General features: G+C 39.4%; 1 protein-coding gene across 2 annotated transcripts in view; it reads left to right on the forward strand.

Annotated features, from left to right (window-relative positions):
* nrxn2b (neurexin 2b) overlaps window positions 1-19,544 on the forward strand; it is a 372,419-nt gene that overhangs the window by 138,500 nt on the left and 214,375 nt on the right. The window contains exons 7-8 of one of the 2 annotated variants that reach the window (XM_076143906.1): window positions 8,897-8,920; window positions 15,917-16,078. In XM_076143906.1, the coding sequence (XP_076000021.1) occupies window positions 8,897-8,920; window positions 15,917-16,078 (186 nt within the window). The remainder of the gene's footprint in view (window positions 1-8,896; window positions 8,921-15,916; window positions 16,079-19,544) is intronic. The other variant, XM_076143905.1, reaches the window with a different exon arrangement.

A 19,544-nucleotide genomic window follows, 5' to 3' on the forward strand; every position in this document is an offset into this window, starting at 1 on the left:
TAGAGAACTCCAGAAATGGCATAGGCCTAAAATCTGTTTTATTATATAAAGACATCATATAGCCAAAAAGACCCCACTCCATGCCCGTCACCCCTCAACCCCCACATTGCAACGTCCTAACTATCTCCATTAACCTGCATAACAGCTTGAGTTCCCGTGGATTGATCTAATTGGCATAACAGGCAGCCTGAACGCTTTGTGTTTACATTGGATACTCCCACTGAGAGACACATGGAGAGACATATTGATAACATTGACCCAGCTCACATTCGTACACCTTTAACCCTGTGTTTACGCTGCGGCAGATACCCCGCTGATCAATGAGTGGGTGCGTGGTTTGATGTCTCCTGGAACTGTAAACCATCAATTAATTTACTATAAAGAGATGTGCTTTGAAATGCCAGCTTTGTTGTGGTAATGTTTACAATTACACAATACAATAACAGTCCACCTGTTTGCGCAGTATGTTCCAGATATTGTCATAGTTTTGCCAATATATTGCTAAATATTCTGCTTCCATGTGGTGCTGAAGCTCTGTCAGGTGGAGTATTCTGAGATCTAAGTGAAGGATGGACAGTGCAGAAATGGATTATGATGAAGGTGAGGCTTGAAATATTTCACAAGCATTTTGGTGGGTTTGGTGAGTGATAATCTTTGGGATGCTTTTTGATAGACTGAAACCTGTTAGAATGAGAAAATGTCAAAGCTGAGTTAGACCGATAGATCAAAATGTATCTCCTGGATTTGTTACCATGGCATTTGGACAAGCATAACAGCAACAGCAAGTTAACAGGAGTAAGGCAATGGGAGATGTTGTATAAAAAAAAGAAGAAAGCTTATTGAACTTGGCAGTATTTCAACAATGCATGGGTTTGGACGGTGGTTAGTACTGTTGCCTCTGTAAGAAGGTTTGATTCTTTCTAGGACATGGGTGGCGAACCGGCCCTGGTCCAGGGCATTTACTGCACAGTGTTCTACAGGTGTGTGCATAGGTTAACTCTGCTTTCCCTCCTCAATACAATGCAGGTTTGGAGAATTTAAAACTCTAAGTTAACCTAGATGGATGGATTAACAATTACATTGAGCAGAGAAGAACATATACACCACAATGCAACTTGTTATGGACTGTATATTAAAATACCTACTTATGTATATACATGTAAACTATAGACTACAAACTAACCAGGTTTAAATCTAGATCTGATTACCTGTTGGGTGAGTGTTTCTAACTGTGAAATGCAGTGTGCAATGCTCCTATAAAGACAGGGCTGAATATATGAAGCCAAGACATGCAGATTGATGAATCTTACACACATGTCATTTATTGATAGGTAAATACAGTATATTACACACGTGTCCACTGTTCTTTTCTGTCAAAGGTAACAAGATACCATGTGTTGAAAACCGCCGGTAGTTTACTAGAGAGCCCCACGAGGTTATCATAGAGCTCCAATTGTCTCATAAGTCTTATCCAGTTTCTGTCTTTTGTTCTTAATGGCTCTTGTCGAGTCCTGCATATCTGCCACAGCATCAGTAAGCTGCAAAATAAGTAAAGCCAGTCATGTCTCTCTCTCGCGCGCAGTCTCTCCATAAAACCTATAAATTTGTCAGCTTTGTGTGGGATAAAATGAAGCAGACAGAATTAGGTGAGGTGAAAGGGATTTTCTGTCAAAAGCAAAGCAAAGGGTTGGGGGGTGGAGAGAGAACACAATAGGCCTGAGACATCACAGGATCAGAGCTCCCCTTGCTGGTGTGCAGCAGTACTGCCAGTAAATTTGAAGACGTTGGTATTCCCTGCAGTGTATACGTGATTGGCAGGCAAGGACACTTGGCTTGACCTCTCTCCACAATAGACTTACACAAAATGCCCCCACCCCTCCAGGACACAATGTGAAAATAGGCCAAACCTTTAATGTGCAACAGACACTCTGGCATTTCCAGCCCAGAAGTTAATAAACATGTGCTGCAGTTATTCTCTGACCACACTCAGATGTCCCCAGAAACCCAGCAGACGTTTCACAGAACACATCTGGAGAGCTCCTCCTCACTTTAATAAGTACCTTCCATAAAAAGTTTAATTTAATTACATAATGCCTGGATGCTCTGTGGGAGAGAACTACCACTCTGCTTTATCCACTGTATAAACTGTGTGTAGTATAAAAGCTGTACCGACTATAAAATGACTATAAGATAAAGATCCATGTATAATAATCATATGCAAGTTATAGACCATGACGAAGGTCCTGCTAAAATGAAATTCCCCAAGATTTGTGCTTTTGTACAGAAATATCCGCTTTTCATATATGAGGCAGTGGTGTATTTTAGATCAAATTGAAATTGCAGTATTTCCAGATTAACCGCTATAAAATTTCTGTATAAAATTCTGCACGCCTAAAATTTATTGGCCATGGCTATTGTAAAGTGTGATTAAACACTGAGGGACAATAATCTCAACCGAATGGCCATTTATGAAACTCAAATGAAAGACTTTTCAGTCTTTTAAAATGAGAACATGGCTCATGAACTGTGATGCCCAACAAGAAAACTCACTTGTCCTTTTTTTCCAGGATGCCACTGTTTTCATCTACTGACAATACTCCAAGCCACTTTCGGAAAGATACAAAATAATTACAGTAATCATCATCTGGTCTTGTCAGTATGTCTGTAGGCTAAACAACCACCTGGATCCCACAGGACACCATAGGCAGCCAATGAAAAGCCAATGGAAACACTTATGTACGTGTTTCCCTGGCGTGCATGCGTGTTTATCACAAGTTTCCATTGTGAGATGCAAGCTTTCATTAATTCCTTACAACCTTACAACCAAAAGGCTGTAGAGTTGGTTGTGTCTTGGGTCAGTGGCTCTAAGAGAGAGACCTTTGAACTTAATAACTCAATGTTTTCCTATTACAACATAACCTCTCATTTTCCTGTCCCTCCTCTCTCTTTTGAGTATATAGATATTCTTTTCTGCATGATTAACTGTTTCATATTGCTGTTGGTTCAGTGGAGAGATCAAACAGATTTTGTTATTGTTCGGTGAGTGTTTGGGTTCAACTGCCTTCACAGAGTTCAGTAGGAATAGCGAACCTTTGATCTGCATGAGGATCCAGATTGGCAGGGGTTATGTTGTGAAAATGGAAATGGATGTCCTTTATTTGCTTTTGGCCTTGACAGTAAATGTACATAAATACCGGGTTTTTATAGCACAATAGTGTGGTTCAGCCTTGAGCCAGCTCATGAAAACCTTTCAGGTTGGTCTGTAGGAAAATGTTTTGGTGCGCCCCCATTCCAATCGTTCCCTAATGTGGGCGTCAGTCAATATTTCCAGTAGACATTTCATTTCCTTCGCTGTTGAGGAATGGGCAGTCTAAATCACATATTATCCAATCATAATTAATCATAATAATGTATATGTTTGCGTCTGAAGGTGTCTCATGGCATTAGCATCTAAAGTCAACCTAATGGGTTGAGCATAATGTTAGATTGAACGTCTTGAAAATGGAAAATGTCATTTAGTGTGTTTGGCTTTACCAACACTTACTGTTTGTCGTTTTACACTGTGGGGAGACAAGAGTAGCTGATTAGTTTGATGTACATCATGACATGCTAACTGCCTGTAATCCTTTCTTGGTGTACTGCAAATATACGGAATATAAATATTCCTAATGTGCTCGCATTGGTGTGAGGCCACAGCCGTTAATGCATGTCTGTGGGACGGTATGTGTCTTTCATTACACATGGTGATAAAGGTCCAACATGTGATTTAGTGTGTCCACTTGCACCAGCGACTGTACTAATACCCCTTGCTAAACTTGCCCTCACTGAGAGGTTCACCATGAGCAATTGGGGAAATTACATGAATTACATTACCCTGACATTAGCAGTCTCATTTTCCACTTAATGCCCTGCCACTTCAACGTGTATTCATCTGACTGTCTAACAGACGTCTTATCACACAATATTGTCTATTCCAGGAGGGGTGCAATCTGCTGCCCCAAGTGTTAGAGTTGTTTGGGGGTCTTGTTCATGAGTGGAGGAGAAAGAAAGCTTTACTTCCGTGGAACAAAAGAATAAGAAATTGAGAGAATATGATGACACAACTGTTCTTAGTCTTATTGAAATCGTTTTACAACATCACTTTGTTCAATATAATAGTCTTTCTCCAAAAAAGGAATTTCAAAATATTTGGAATCCTGATTATTCTCGATGGGAAAAGGTCTGCAAAGGCGTTATGAATCCAAGTCTTGGCACAATGGAGGTGAATGGAAGTTCAGCAGATTCTCTCTAGAGATGAGTTGGCGTGTGATGAGGTTTCTTCCCTCTGTTATTAGTTATTAAGTATGTTTTAGTGTAGAAAATGAAACCTTAATTCTTCCCTTTCGTATTCCACAAAGATGTAACATTGGGTGAGGGTTGGATTGAGTGTGAGATCGATGGGCAATTGGTGCGTCTTGCGAACACTGTATCCCAGTCAGTCTAAGCTTGGACATCAGGAGAGAGCTCAGATTAGAGCTGCTGCTCATCCAGCAGCTGAGGTGGTGAGGGGATCATGGGGAAAATGCAGTATACATCCCATCTGGCCTGGGAATGTCTTGGCAAGCTAGGAAGAGCTGGAGTATGTGGCTAGGGAGATCACTATCTTTGCTACGTCGCTTAGAATGCTGCCTGCTGCCTGCAGACATCAGCACATGAGCAAAGTAGAGAATAAAGAGGAAAGACAAAAAAGAGAGAAGGGAAGCATAATAATCCATATACAAATACAGTCACTCCAGGGAATGATTATACAAAGCGCATGAGAAAATAGACTTTTGCTATCCGTATCACGCAATATATTCTACAGCAGTTTTCATGCACGCGCACACACACACACACACAGCCATTCACTGACTCCTGACCTCAGACAGTGTTTGGTTGCAGACGTCTCTCTCTGGCATAATTGTGGTGACATTTGTATTTGCACCTGACGCCTGTCTGCCAGTTTCCATTACTTGGAGTCAGACTTGGAAAGAGGCAGAGTAGAGTGAATGCTGAATGATTGCAGTAAATGTGGAACCAAATGTACCTGAAAGAGTCATTCTGCGTCAGCACAGAGACCTCATCCATCCAGCAGGGCCGCCTAGTATCTAAATTATCATGTCTGTATTGCATGATGCACCATGCGATGCATAATATGATTTGCATAAATGCATAAATACCACTGCCACCAAGCCACATAGTCCCTCATGCACAAACTGTATTCGTCGTTTAATCAGAATTTCCATGTCTGTAATAATTATTCCATTCTGTGAGGCGGTTATTATTAATTCCTTTTCCAAAATGGCCCCAATGCCCTCCACTCATCCCTCTCATACTATTTCACAATATAACTTTTATCTCCTAAATGGCTAATTTGGAAATTTACAGGAGAATGGCATGGAATGGTATATGACATATACATCTGGACAGAGAATCCTGCCTTTAGAGCACACACCTTTGATCACAGCTTTGTCATTAAATATTTATTGAGCATAGTGGTGTATGGCCACAGTTCAGGAACAGCCACAGAGAGAATTATATAGAACATCAGCAACTTAAGACATCCTTTTGTGTCTTGGTTAACATTTGCTGACAACCTATTAGTCTTCTGCACATGTTGACACATAGCTACATCAACCTTGTCTCCTGTCTTTGAACCACACAAATTGCTATCAAACACAGTTAGAGAGTTGCAATGTCTGTGTAGCTCCTCTACACAATGTTTGCACAATTTATAATAAATTACGATTTTTTAGCCCAGGGGGACCCTTGAGACTGATGCAGCACAAAGATGTTTGTCTGGGCCCGTGGTTGTTTACACGACTGGGAGCTTTGTCCTCTGTCCATCAGCAAACATTGGCATTCGCATTTATACCCAACTGGGTCAATTACAGAGCGGATGATCACAGTGGAGGCTTCAGGCTTGCTGTATGTGAAGTAAATGTAAAGTAAATAAATTGTTGTGTGGATGTAATATAATTTAAAGGAGTATAATTCTCGCCGCACTTTCCCCTGATCTCCATGAGAAACAATTTGGCTTAATGTGATAAAGAGGCATTTCTTTCCTATGGGTAGGACTTTGATCTTGTGCATTTTATGGCAGAACAAAATAGTGAAATGGTACAATACGCCAAACGCACAAGTTACTACAGCCCTTACTGATTGATGACAAAAATGTAACAAAAATGTTATTTTCTGCATGACTGATCTCAACAATTGGGCAGCTGTTCCACTGTGCTTACAGTTCTCGAGTCTGCAATAGAAAGCATTTGTGTAACAGCTTTGCCTCCACATCGTGTGCACTTCATCTGTCACACTTAAGTTACACTGACCCTATTTGGGCCACTTTTTTATAGTTTGGCAGGTTATTGAGGCTTGAGTACTTTTCACTAGATGAAGAAATCATGAAGTGGAATTAGTGTGTGCTATGTTTAATTCAAACAATCCTCACTTCTTTGGGCGACATATGATGCAAAACATATTAGGTACTTATGTATACTATCATAATAATAACAAGAAAGCATTTTCAGACCTGCAATTATTTTTTTGTTTTTGTTCCAAACCAGGGACTAAATTGTTGCATTTGCAACTTAGTTCTGTTTGGTTTCACACATAATTCCAAGCAAACCTAGGTACATCAACAAAAGCCATGTCTTAACAAGAATTAGTTTGAGCTCATCATCCATCATATCCACCCATTTGAAGAGATAGCTGTTGTTTTCATGTTAGTTCAGGAGGGCATTGCAGTGTGGATATGCAAATTTACACCTACCACTGAAACGTATTGACTTAATTAACAGATAAACAGGAGTCGTGTGGGATTTAGTTGACAGCACTTTGCCATGACGATGGGGCAAAAGAGTGGGTGGGTACGAAGCTCCCACTGTCCTAAATAGGGAAGCTCTGTTTGTAGCACCCGCAGTTCACCCACCCAAGTTCAGCTCCAACTACAACATATAGAAAACAATCTCACTCACACCTACGACAGCAACACATAGCATGTACACAAGCAGGGGAACACAAAGAGACATCATGAAAATAGACTTTTGACTTGTTTTTGCAGGACCTTTTTGATCTTTTCCCATTATAGCTTGTTAGCATGTTGCACTGGCTGTGTTTCTATGCTCGTAAAAGCACACATATGTCATAACTGGCTCACTGAGAGTTTGCATCGTTTAAAAAAATGGAGCTGTTTATTTGATTGACTCAATTAGTAGGTATCTGGATCTCTTTCTCAAGTAGCACCTGAAAGAGTACCTTTGACTCTCCTAATGCCATCCTGCTGCTTCTGGACTCACAAACTCACAATATTCAGCAGCAAATGGAAAAATATACAATTCTTTCACATTTCTGCCTCATTCAGGGATGACAACCTCTGTGTGTGCATCACCCACCTAGCTGTGTCGCTTTCTTCATGCTGCCTGTAAGCCTGGCAACAATGAACTGAGAAAGCAGAAATTCTTCCCATTTTGCCGCCCACATTGATGACTGGTTGGAGACCCCTGCTCCAGCATGCCGAACTTAATTCACAAGCTGTGAGTGCAGTAGAGAAGAAATTGTCCTCTGTTGGTTAAAATTCAGCAAGGAAACAGTATCCACACACAAATTCAGCCCTAAAACCAACTCAAGATTCTCTCTAAACAGCAGTTAGCGCGCAATGATTTCAAAGGAAATAGTTTATATTTGTCTTCAGCATTTTATCAACAGAGCCGGAAAAATACAGATAAGGAAATTACTCCAATTTGTCAGTGTTGTATACAATATACAGTATATTCCATTGTTACTTATGTCATTGTTTATTGTTATACTTTATTTGATTTATTCCCATTTTCATTTTATATTGCATTTGCGTGTGTTTCTCTCCCTAGGGACTGTGTGCAGAGCGTCCTCTCTTATATAATAACTGAAGGGCCTAAAGGTATTTCTCTTTCTCTTTCAGGGTGCAGCCAATACCAGAATCTCAAGTGGAATGCAGAAAATAAATATGCCTTCCATTCCACTCTTCAGCTCTTTTTCTCTTTCTTTCATTCATTTTCACTCTGGTTTGATGAATTTGCCAGAGGATGTCATGTCATACTGTTAACAGTTAAAATGCACAGGTGTAGTAATCGTACTCTCATAATCATGTTTCTATATATACAATGCAATAACTAAGTAGTTAAGAATGTTTTTCAGCAGGGAGTCATACCTTTCCAAGTGATCAAAACCACATTGGCCAAGTACTGAGGAACACCATTTTGAAATGGACTAAACACTCCCACCAACCACGCCCGCTGACCAGCTTAGCCTATCCAAATGAATACTAACACTGGTGTACTTCTCCCTCATTCCCTTCCCCACTCAAAGCACACCTCACCATCCAAACCCCCTCTTTGTGAAAGATGATTTGCTAACTCTTGTCTCTTTTACTAACAGCAAGCTTCAGAAATCTTCCAATTTGATTCCTTTCATTGGTGACTTTTCTTACCCCAATTATGATTTCAACAACTAACACTGTGTCATTCACGGAATGTGAACCATCTCTACTTAACTTGCGACTTACATACTAACAAATGTATTGTTCTACTTTTATTGTTTTGTTTTCCTTTGCGATTTTGATTTTATGGATGACCCTTTGAAACAAAACAGACTTATACAATTGCTTTCTTTATTTCTTTATTTGGATGGTTTACTATAAAAGTAGGAAAAACCTTCTTTTAGATTTTTACCTGATTATTTTATTGAAAGTTTTGCTTGGAATCTCGCCACCTGTTGAGAAGAGAAGCTGGGCTTACAAAAGGAGATTTTCTTTTCCCACTTTTTGGGGGTTTAGGTATGTTTTATTGCGTTTACAGTTTGTCATTATTTTTTTCTTTCTCCCCCCTGTTTTCTCCTGAAGCACGCAGGCATTGGACACGCTATGGTAAACAAACTGCATTATATGGTAGATATCATTCTAATTGTCTTATACTTTGGTTTGCCCTGGGTTTTCCGTTATCTCTTTCTATTCTGTTTGCTTTACTGAAAAAACAAGCCACCATCAATTCCAAGGTAGCTGAAAATCTCCACCTTTCTGTCTTTCTTTTAGCCCTCTCTCTGTTATTGCTTTTTATTGCCATTCAAATCTCCTTCCTGAAAGCAATTATTGTGTTCATCCAAAGAGGTCTGCCCAATTAGAGATACAATTATTTAAATGTAACCGTGTTTATTTATTTTCTCTCCCTTTTTGTTCAGTTGATTTTAAAATGTCTTTACTTTTAAACAGTATCCGTATGAAGAAATAAAGAATCAGTACACAAGATCTTCAACATTGCTGAAAAATGATTAAAACATTTTTTTTCTTTTTTTTAAGAACCATATGAAGTGAGCATACACAGCAGACTTCCCAAGCAGAGAAATAAAAATAAATGGCAGTTCCAGTGAAATTAAGTAAGAAAACATTTTCTTGGCATCGGAAACTGAAAATGAATGGAAACACACTGAGGAGACCATCTAGATATTCTGCCGCAATTTGAGCTGTGGAGCCTGTTGTGTTGTGACTTGTTATCTGGGCTCGTCATCCTGTGGTTTATGGAGCGTATTTACAACTTTTGATTTCATGGCCAAAGCCCTAACTGTAAAGTAGGACTACAATGAGGGCTCGATCCCATTAGTGGCCTGAGCCTGATGTATGATCGAGATGGGGTGATTCCCTAGACAGACCAGACTTACACAGACATACACACACTGTTAAAGTGTCTTAACATGGTTGTAGTCTGAACTCAACATATATTAGTGTACAAGCAAAGGCTATAATTAAAGTTAATAATTAAAAATGGCAGTTACATCCATTAGAGTTGCAAATTAGGGGGAAGTAATGTGCCGCTGAAAAGTACACAATAATTTGAAGTAATTTCTCGGTAACCCACAGCACTTTGGATGGATCTTGTTTAAAAGCATAACGCGTGCTATTATCGTACCACTGTGCGCTAGTGACCCATTCTTTTTGTGTTCATTCTTACTTACTTTCACTGGACTTTCCATTCAATAAAAAAAGTTCTCTGTGTCCGTTGTTGCGGAACATAAATGAAACTCTGGGAAATTCTGAACTGTGTGCGATCGATCGACCCTTCATTAACACTAACACTGACTTTATACTTCTTAGTTTACTGGCCTTACCTCTTGCATGACCAGATAACACCCCCCCCCCCTAACACTTTTTGTCATTTTTTGATATACAGATTGCACTGAAAATATACTTTATGTATATGTATACGTATATCATGGCTAACATATATACATACATGTATCAGTTCTTCTAATATTATCAGTATGGGCACATGATAGCCACCCTCCCTTGTTATTTTATTTATTAAGTTTTACTTTATATTCATTTGAAGTTGTCAAGATTAACTTACTTAACTTAGTGATGACCTCACACCTTATCTTCCTGGAACAAAAAAAGGGAAAAAGTGAAGAGGGGAGAGATGGATTTTCATTTTCTGGGTGAATAGAGTCGATGCTCGCAGAAATAAATCTGACTAATCCACACTGCAGAAAACCTTACAGGTGTGTAGAGAAACCACGTTTGGTCGTGACTCACTCAGTCTTGGCTTATAAAGTCGAGAATAATGGGAACAGTAATCTTGACTTAGTGAGGGCCATTTTTTCCATCGGTACTATTTCGACACAAGTTTCTCTATTCAACAAGACTAGGATGTCCTCTCTCTCCTCTGGCATTTCCCTATTCTTTAAAAAACCCTCTTATTTCCATCAATTTCATCTGTGATCGCCGACATTGGTCCCATCGTCCTCAACAGTCACCCCCAAACTTACAGTATCCACCAATCATATCCCTGCACCATGTTTGCATGTGTGTTGGCTAGAATGTCTTCCATCAGCACCGTCACAGGGTGGCAGGGTGCTGCTCTAGCCCAGCGTGTGGCAGTCTGTTATACATGTGTCTACATGTTTTTTTCTTTTTTTGCTGCATGCTTGTCCAAATTTAAACCTTAACTTCAAAGGCTATATTCCATTTTCCATTTTACTGCAATGAAATGTAGTTCCCCATCGCTTCCTCATTTTGCTGCATCTTGCAGATGTTTGTTTTGCTTTGTAAAAGTTGGTCTGTTTGTGTCATGTCTAATGGAATCCCTCCTCCCCCTTTTGATCGCCACTATTCCTGTCATCCTGTCATTTCATTGCATGGCTTGTGTGTCACCCTGTTTGCTTGGGTGAACTCATTTTGTTTCTTCTTAACCAAAAACAAACCCTTGTCACATGAAAAAACACATTCAGTCCAAATCTGGATCTGATTTGAGCAATCAAATTGCAGAGGACTTTTAAAGAATCCTCATCTATTCCTACAACTCTGACTAAATTTACTAAAACATGTTACTAATCTACTGTTTGAATCAAACCTTTGTTATAACTGTACTAACAACCATTTTTGTGTCTGACTTTCCCTTACTTACAAAATTACTAACAGATTCCGTTCACCCTTCCACTCCTAAACTTTATCTGGCACACAGCTAAATAATGTTTCCCCTTTCTCTCCCCCATTCCCATAACTACTGATGGCACTCGCCCTGAGACCCCCCACCCTCCCTTTGTAGCCCCCCGTGTGCTTACTGACTGGGGAATAGGTTAGTCCACATTAATGATAAAGTACAGGACCGTCTTCAGTACATGTTGGTCAGCTGCCAGACACCTATCAAGGCTTCCCACTGGCTCTCCTTTCCTGTCTATCTCCATCCTGCGGGTTTGAAATGAAATGAAGTAGCAGTTGAGCTCTGTGTGTTCTATTTTGATAAATGCTTCTTGTATGAGCCTTTAACATATATTACACTGTATAGCTAAAGATATTTATATAAGAATAACATGTTCTGTTTCCTTGTAAAAGTTATTTATGATGGTAAGTAATGAGATGTAGACCCAACAAGGGTAAGTTATGTTGTTTCAAGGTAAGTGTAACCGGTGGACTTTATGCCTCTGCAATGTGTTGAGTTTACTGAGAGTCTACTTGGCATCTTTTGGAGAAGACCTCTGTTTATTTCTGACGAAATTAAACAAACAAAAAATAAGCCCTCCACATCAACTGACCACCAACTCCTCTCCCACAGGAATATTCAAGAAAGAGAGCAGAGCTCACGTGGGACAGGAAGTTAATAAGGTCTGCAAAAACAGTGTTGCAGAAGGTGGAGTTTAAATCACTGTTAATGTTAGCATTGTTTAGTGAGTGTTCATACAACTTCTGGAGGCTTTACAGTCAGGCTTTAACAACATTAATAGAGAAATACAAATCATTTTGGGGGAAGTGAGTAGTTTTTTTTTTTATAGCCTAATATCACATACAATACCTGAAAAGGCTTTACGGGCCCACAACATCAATACAATGGAAAAACCTCGGGAAGGGCAATTCCAAGAGAGATCCAAGAGACACTTTACATACATGCTCTGTATGTAAATTGCCTTGAGATAATGTTTTATTGTGATTTGGGGCTAAATCAATAAGATTCCCCCTCCTTGAATGGCTGAGTCTGCAATGGGAACTTCCAGTGGGATTATACAAAACAATAGTCATGCAGTAGGAAAAATATAGAAGTGAGTGATTGTTATGAGAAAATAATGGACAGATCACACAAATTATACAGTATCACACATCATAAAGATAAATATTATCTTATTCTTAGCTGAAGACTTGCTTTAATAGGGTTTTTTCCCTGAGCCTTTAAGTTGTTCCCTGAACACTGAAAATCAATACATAACGGATGAGCTGGTGAGCTTTCCCAGTAGATGTGCATGAATGATTGAATAGCTACAGTAATTGTGTGTTTGTATACACTTGTTTCAGTGATTGTGATTCATTTCATCAATAAACACTGCTTCATAACGTCAGCTTTTTAAGTAGCTGTGAAGTAACTTTTAATATCAAACCCCTGCTACCAATTCATTCTTGTTTCAGAAATAAAATCTTAGTAGTTTAGTTAGTTGAGAACCAGTGGCCTCTTTTTTTTGTTACTAATTAGTACATACACTGATGAGGACTTTTCAACTGTGTTATGTTTAACTCTGTTGTGTGTTTTATGTTACCGTTAATACTTGAAAACAGAGGCTGGCTAGTAGCTGCAAACAGGTTAAATCAGATCAGCATAATGATTATAGTATATCACCATAGGTCATTTTGACAAGATTATAATTCAAAACAACTGCGCACCCACCAGGAAACTAATACTAACCCAACCTCTACATCCCTCAGTTCTAAGAAAAATGCTTACATAGAAGCAGCTTGATGTTTATTCCCCTGTTGTTCATTTAAAAAGAGAGAAAATAAAGGGCAGTTTGCTGTGATCCATAAATCACAGTGGCAGATTCAATGTTTTTTCAAGGTAAAATTGTGTCATGAACTCATATTCCCTCATTCATGATCAACGGTTACAGGGCCTTTTTAGTGTTTGCCATGAAATGGATGTTAATACAGTATTTGCACATGAGCAAGTTGGATAAGCTATTAATAAAATACACTGTCACATAATAGTTTACATGTGTTATAACATTTACATGTGTTTTGACTTGATTATCGGATCTCATGTATTCTAGTGGATCTGTGCCTCTTCCAATCTCTCTGCTTTGCCTCTCTCTTTCACAGACACACACACGCACACCACACACTAATGGTCGGACAGAGACAAAGACCATCTTTTGTAAAGCCAGGAGCTCTAAAGCAGAGAAATGAAGTCCTTGCACTGCTTTGACTTTATAACAATGCGTCGGTAATATTACAACAGAACAATCAGAACAAAGCCATGGGATTTAAATAATGTGTTATTTTTCATTTATGTGACCTATATTTGATCCGGAACATATCTTAAACTGTTTCTCGTCATTGGCTGGGAACCATAACTTACGGAGTAGGTTTTCTATCCTACCTTTAAATTAATTGCTTGCATCTTGTATCCCACGTACTTGAAAGACAAGGTTCTAGCAATTATGGAGAGGCAGGATAGAAAACCTGCTGGATTGGGGCCCTCAAAGGACTGGGTTGGAGAGCCATAATCTAACCTTTGATCACAAAATGTATGGATGAGTAGAATATGTTTGTATTTTTAGGCACTGCAGCTAGCATTAGCTGAAATTGCATTAAATGCCTTGAGAGAGGTCTGGAGAACAGGACTGGAGAACATGAATAATCTCTCCTTTTGTGGGAGCTGGGTCCTTGACAGGTGTCTGGCTGCCAGCCAATGCTGGTCTTTTTGTGAGAGGCTAATGGCATCTATGAGTGCATCTCACCCCAGATCAATCCTCCATAAAATACCCTCACACATGCAAAGAGCACAAGCTAGGCCCTGAACGTTGTTGGTGTTCTGTACAGCTTTATAGGTTGTTACTACACCTGGTCTATCTGCTTACTCGGGAAGAGGTCATACCGGGGGGTAAACAGCTTTGGACAAACTACATAGAAGCTTGTTATGCTTAACAATCTCTACTTGCTGCCCTCCCCATCCTCCTCATCTTTAGTCACCTCTTAGGTCTTGCTCCTGACCATGGAATCACTGAAGTGGCCATCAGATGAGGCTATTGAGAGCCCTGGTTGACATCTCCAATGATGACCCCATCACAATCAGCACAATTATCCACAGTTTCTTTAAGCCAGTCAGATCCGGCCAATATTATCCCTCTTTCAGATCAAGTAGCAACAGCAGACATAAAAATGGGTTGCCCTGTTCAGAGGGGAAGTACGGAAAAAGAATGTGAGAAAAAAAATAATTGAAGAAAGAAAAAAGATGAGCACTCAGCTGGGGGACTGAACTGTTGAGTGCAGTTTTGAGGCTTTCTACTCAGCCCTTCACCTCAGCCACGTTGTTTGTTATCCCTCAGACTCAAGGAAAGCAATATCGCAATAAATGATTTCAAATTTTCGATACCTTAAATTCAACATACAATGATAAATGTTCATACGGGAGAAACAAAATGCAATTGTAGCCACCATTAATGTGCAAAGACATTGAAAAGCAGATAGACAAGATGTCTTTTTCTGTAAATGGCTGTATAGTTTTTTTGACACCAACTCAATGCTGTTATACTTGCCGGTAAAATACTCTATAGTTTATCTAGGTGTTCCACTAATAGAGTTGTACTGAGATTGCATATTTAAGCCGTTAAAATGAAGAAATTCAGTAAAAATCACCAAAAGAAGTTACTAAAGTCAATAGAAAAGGACATTTTACTGAAAAGCCTGCGGGGCACCTAAAGCATATTGTTTATGCTCCTTTTTTATAAGGATACCAAATCTTGCTTGTATGCTTCAATACCCTATACCATCAGCTAGTAGATGTGTGTGTGATTCCTCCAGGCACTATCTGCTCTGTTAGCTATCAAACATGCAGTACTGAACACTTAACCTTGTACAAAAGATGAGTCCTGAGGCTATTAGATACTCAAAAAAAAGTTAGTTTACTTGAATGAAAACTTCACCGAGCTAGGGCATTTTGCAGAATAGCTATGCCTATCTTAAGGAATGCCCAATTAATGTTCTATAAATGGGCCTTTTACATATATTCAGTCACTCAGGTAATTAAATATGTTTTACCTAGTGTCATGTAGTTTAATAGCATTAGGTTACATTATACCTTATTGTATGATGCTCTGTGATTATCTCAAAGTAGAACTTGAAATAAATCTATTCATTCCAAAAATGGTCAGCCTGCATGTGAGCAACTGCACCCTTCAGTGAGAGCCCCCAGTCTGACTGTCACTAAAAGCAACAAAAGCAAGCGATACCATCAAACAGAACTGCGTTTGACACGTGTTTAATCCAATTTCTTCCTTGTTTTTCCTCCTCATTCTTCTAATTTCTTCCCTCCCTCATTCTACATATTTCTACCTATCCCTGCTCTCTCTTTCTCTCTTTATGTTCATCTGTCTCCTTGGGCCATGCCAGGTGACCATCTCAGTGGATGGTATACTGACCACCACTGGTTACACCCAGGAAGATTACACCATGTTAGGATCGGATGACTTTTTCTACATCGGAGGGAGCCCTAACACTGCAGACCTGCCTGGATCGCCTGTCAGCAACAACTTCATGGGTTGTCTTAAAGATGTGAGTAGCAGTGTCCAAATTACCTTCAAGAAATCTACCTTTTTGTAAACCCTCAAAATACGGAAACAGAATTCAGATGACATCTTTACCTCAATGGTGATCAGTGACTGAGGTGTCAGTAAGTGAGATATTTTTTCTTGTGCAAAGTGGAAGTGTTTAGAAACCACAACTGAGAGAGTGCTGAGGTGCATAGGATGGATAATGCTATGGGGTTGTTTTTCTGGGGCTGATCTAGGATCCTCAGTTGAAGGGAGATCTTAATGATTCAGCTTACCAAGACATTTGCAGTAATATGCTTCTAACTTTGTGAGAACAGTTTGAGGAAGGCCCTTATGTGTTCCAGCATGATTGTGTCCCAGTGCATAAAGCAAAGTTCACAAAGGAACGGTTGGGTGAGTTTACTGTCATAAAAGCAGCTGTAGTTCTAATCTAATGTTAGAGGTATTGTTCATGTTAGACATACACACTCTTGAAAAAAGCTGAATGAAAATAAGAATAGGATGGAAATGGTAGAAAACTTAATTATTTACATTATTTACATGGATAGATTAGGACAGTTGACATATAAAAACATTTTTACCTTGAACTATGGAAAAACCTTATTTATGCTCACTAGCTTTAAGTCACATCTGACCAAGCTGTCAAGAGCACCAATCACAGATTCAAGTATAATGCCTATGTAAAAGAAATGACTTGTATAGAGGTGACACGACGTGGTGCTGTCAAGTTTCCTCATAAAACATTGCTGATTGAATAAGTAATTACTTTTGCCATCACTTAATAGATCACACAGTAATCACGCTCTAACTTAATTATGCCTGTAGAATTACATTTTCATTATTTTTTGTTGCTATCAGAAGGATGCCTAGTGGATCTTAAAGTTCCCAAAGCGTTTTGTGATGTTATCAAAACAAGCCAAGATTTACTGTCAACTTGCAGACAGAGAAGACGGATTAAGGGGAGTTGAAAAGGGTAAACAGACAGAGGTGAGAGCAGCATCATGTAGAGGTGAAAGTGAGGAGGCGATGTGAACAAAACGGTGCAAAAAGGAAAATCAGACCAGATTAATGGAGATCAGAGGATTTGAGATTGTCTGACAGACAGTCATCTCCAGATAATTAAAAAAAAGAAAATGAAAAAAAAATACCAGAAAAAGGAAGAATGTATCAAGCGTGTGAAGAATTTGTCAAGCAAAGCAAAACAGAGAGTGGTGTCAAGGATATTACATTTTTATTGGATCACACACTAATAATTTGTAGTTTGCACAATAGATTAGAGTTTTGTTAAGTGCTTGTAATATACCTGGCAGAATGTTTTGGGTATGTAATTCAGCATGAAGTATATTTTTTAGCTGTGGCCAGGCTCTAATAAATGCAATGGTTGAACCATCAGACAGATAACCCAGCTTCCCTCATAATGAAAATGACTGAGGGAAGCAGGTACCGGTGGTCGAGGGCAGACAGTGGTGTGTTTCATTCTGTGATAGTTCAGTGCCACAGTTTGGATCATCAGATGTGTTATGTACCAGGGCAAGGCTTTCGTGCTACCACTGTGGTCTAATGCCTTTGATACACTTGGCTAGCATCCTCCAGGCACCAAAAATCCAATGGACCACAGCAAAAGAAGAGTAAAAAGCCACCAAAAGAGCCACAGAAACCCTGTGAAGTTTTCATTTGCTGGGTGTGTGTGCTCACGTGTGTGTGTTCAAAGTCACCCACATGCTATGATCATAGCCTCTCTGATGTGTGTATGTGTGTGTATGCACGTTTTCTCGGTTCCCAGAGTCAGAGTGGTGAGGTGTGAAATCATGCCTCGGTCCTGCTCAGGCCCTCCCCAGTCTGTTGCTTCTCTCTTCTACAAATCGCCATCTGTCTCTCCTCTGCCACCTCCGCCTCTCCGTCTCCCTCTCAAGCACTTGACCTTGGTGTTGCACATTTCACACTCCTCACTCCATCGGAGTCTGTCATCCTCCCTGTCTTTCTCACCCCCTCTACCTCTCCCCGCTCCCTCTTTGCCTCTCATCTTCCCTTTCTCGGGGCGGTTTTGTGTAATTAAGTCCATGGTAGCACTGTTGGGACGACAGCTTTGCCATCCTGATGGCCAAATTAAAAATTGATTTCTTCAACTGATTCTACTCGCTGGATGAATGCTCTAGCCCTCTGTCACCTCTCTCTCTCGTTCTCTCCTTCCCTCTCTCTTCCTGTCCTCCCAACTTCATATTGATGATCTCAATGTCTTCTTCTGCAGCACCCATCGCGTTTCATTGTTGACGCTAAAGTCATCACCCATCACCCTCACACGCACCCAATCTTCCAAGAATCCAAACTCATTTGAGATGTAATGTGCATATTCCCAAATATCCCCAGGAAACAGCTGGAGCATTGTGTGTTATAAGGTCCTTTGCTCATATATTGCTGCCTATTTTTCTCCTGCAGTTATACTTAATTACAATGGAAGCAGCAATCAATGCAATATATGTTAATGGTGAGAGATAATAACATAAAATGTCACTTAAATCAATAAGTAGATGTCATATTTGTGCTAAATAAGTTCATACTGTATCTATACATTATGTGAATAATAGATGGGAACTACTGCTCAGCAGACATCCATTATAAGGGGTGATCAGTAAATTAAATGAACAAAAACTGATTATTTTGTGCTGCTTAAATTGCAGGGTTTTTTTTTAGTTTTGGGACTGAATAAGGAGTCACCTCTGAGGAGGGCTTTGGCTCTTAGACACCCAAACCTTCAACAATGAGAAAGCCAAAACCCATTCTCGGCCTCACAGACATTCACATTTTTTGGAGAGAAAGTGAATTTAATCCGAATCCCAAAATGCCAAACAAACTAAATCCAAATGTGAATAACATTAATTACTACAATTAACAATGGAATGAAAACATTCAGTAACAGTAAAACTCACCACACAAAACATAAACACTCTGCCCCAAGGCATGCTGGGAAGTCCCCGACCCCATAGTCCCCAACACGCTACTACATGTATATATATATAGTATATATAATTCATATATGTATACATAATCTATGGTATATGGAGTGTAATATAATAGTCTGAGTAAATAAAAGCAAGCAGCGGATAACTGGAACATGAAAGCTTAATGAAAAGAAAACAAGACAGCATGCAGCATTGTGTTCGTGTTAACTAGCTTACTTTAGTTTACACCGGCCAGAACTTCCCCTCTATATTAAGGAACTAGAAATATTCTAGGTTTAGCATCTCCATCATTGGCTGATGCAGAGATCATCTGAAAAAGAGGTACAAATGGATTACAGGATTATTTGTGATCAGATTTGCTTTTGGTAATATTAAAATTGTTTAACGTGAACTAATAAGCACAGATGACTAATCAGTGAATTTTTCAGTGCTATATTATTATTAAGTGCTCTGGATACTCTGTCACTTCTATACATCTAAAGGTAGCAGCTGAAGGTAACAATAAAA

Source organism: Genypterus blacodes, unplaced genomic scaffold, assembly GCF_046128005.1.
Source record: "Genypterus blacodes isolate CSIRO-AG114 ecotype Tasmania unplaced genomic scaffold, CSIRO-AGI_Gbla_v1 ptg000027l_1, whole genome shotgun sequence".
Classification (NCBI taxonomy): domain Eukaryota; kingdom Metazoa; phylum Chordata; class Actinopteri; order Ophidiiformes; family Ophidiidae; genus Genypterus; species Genypterus blacodes.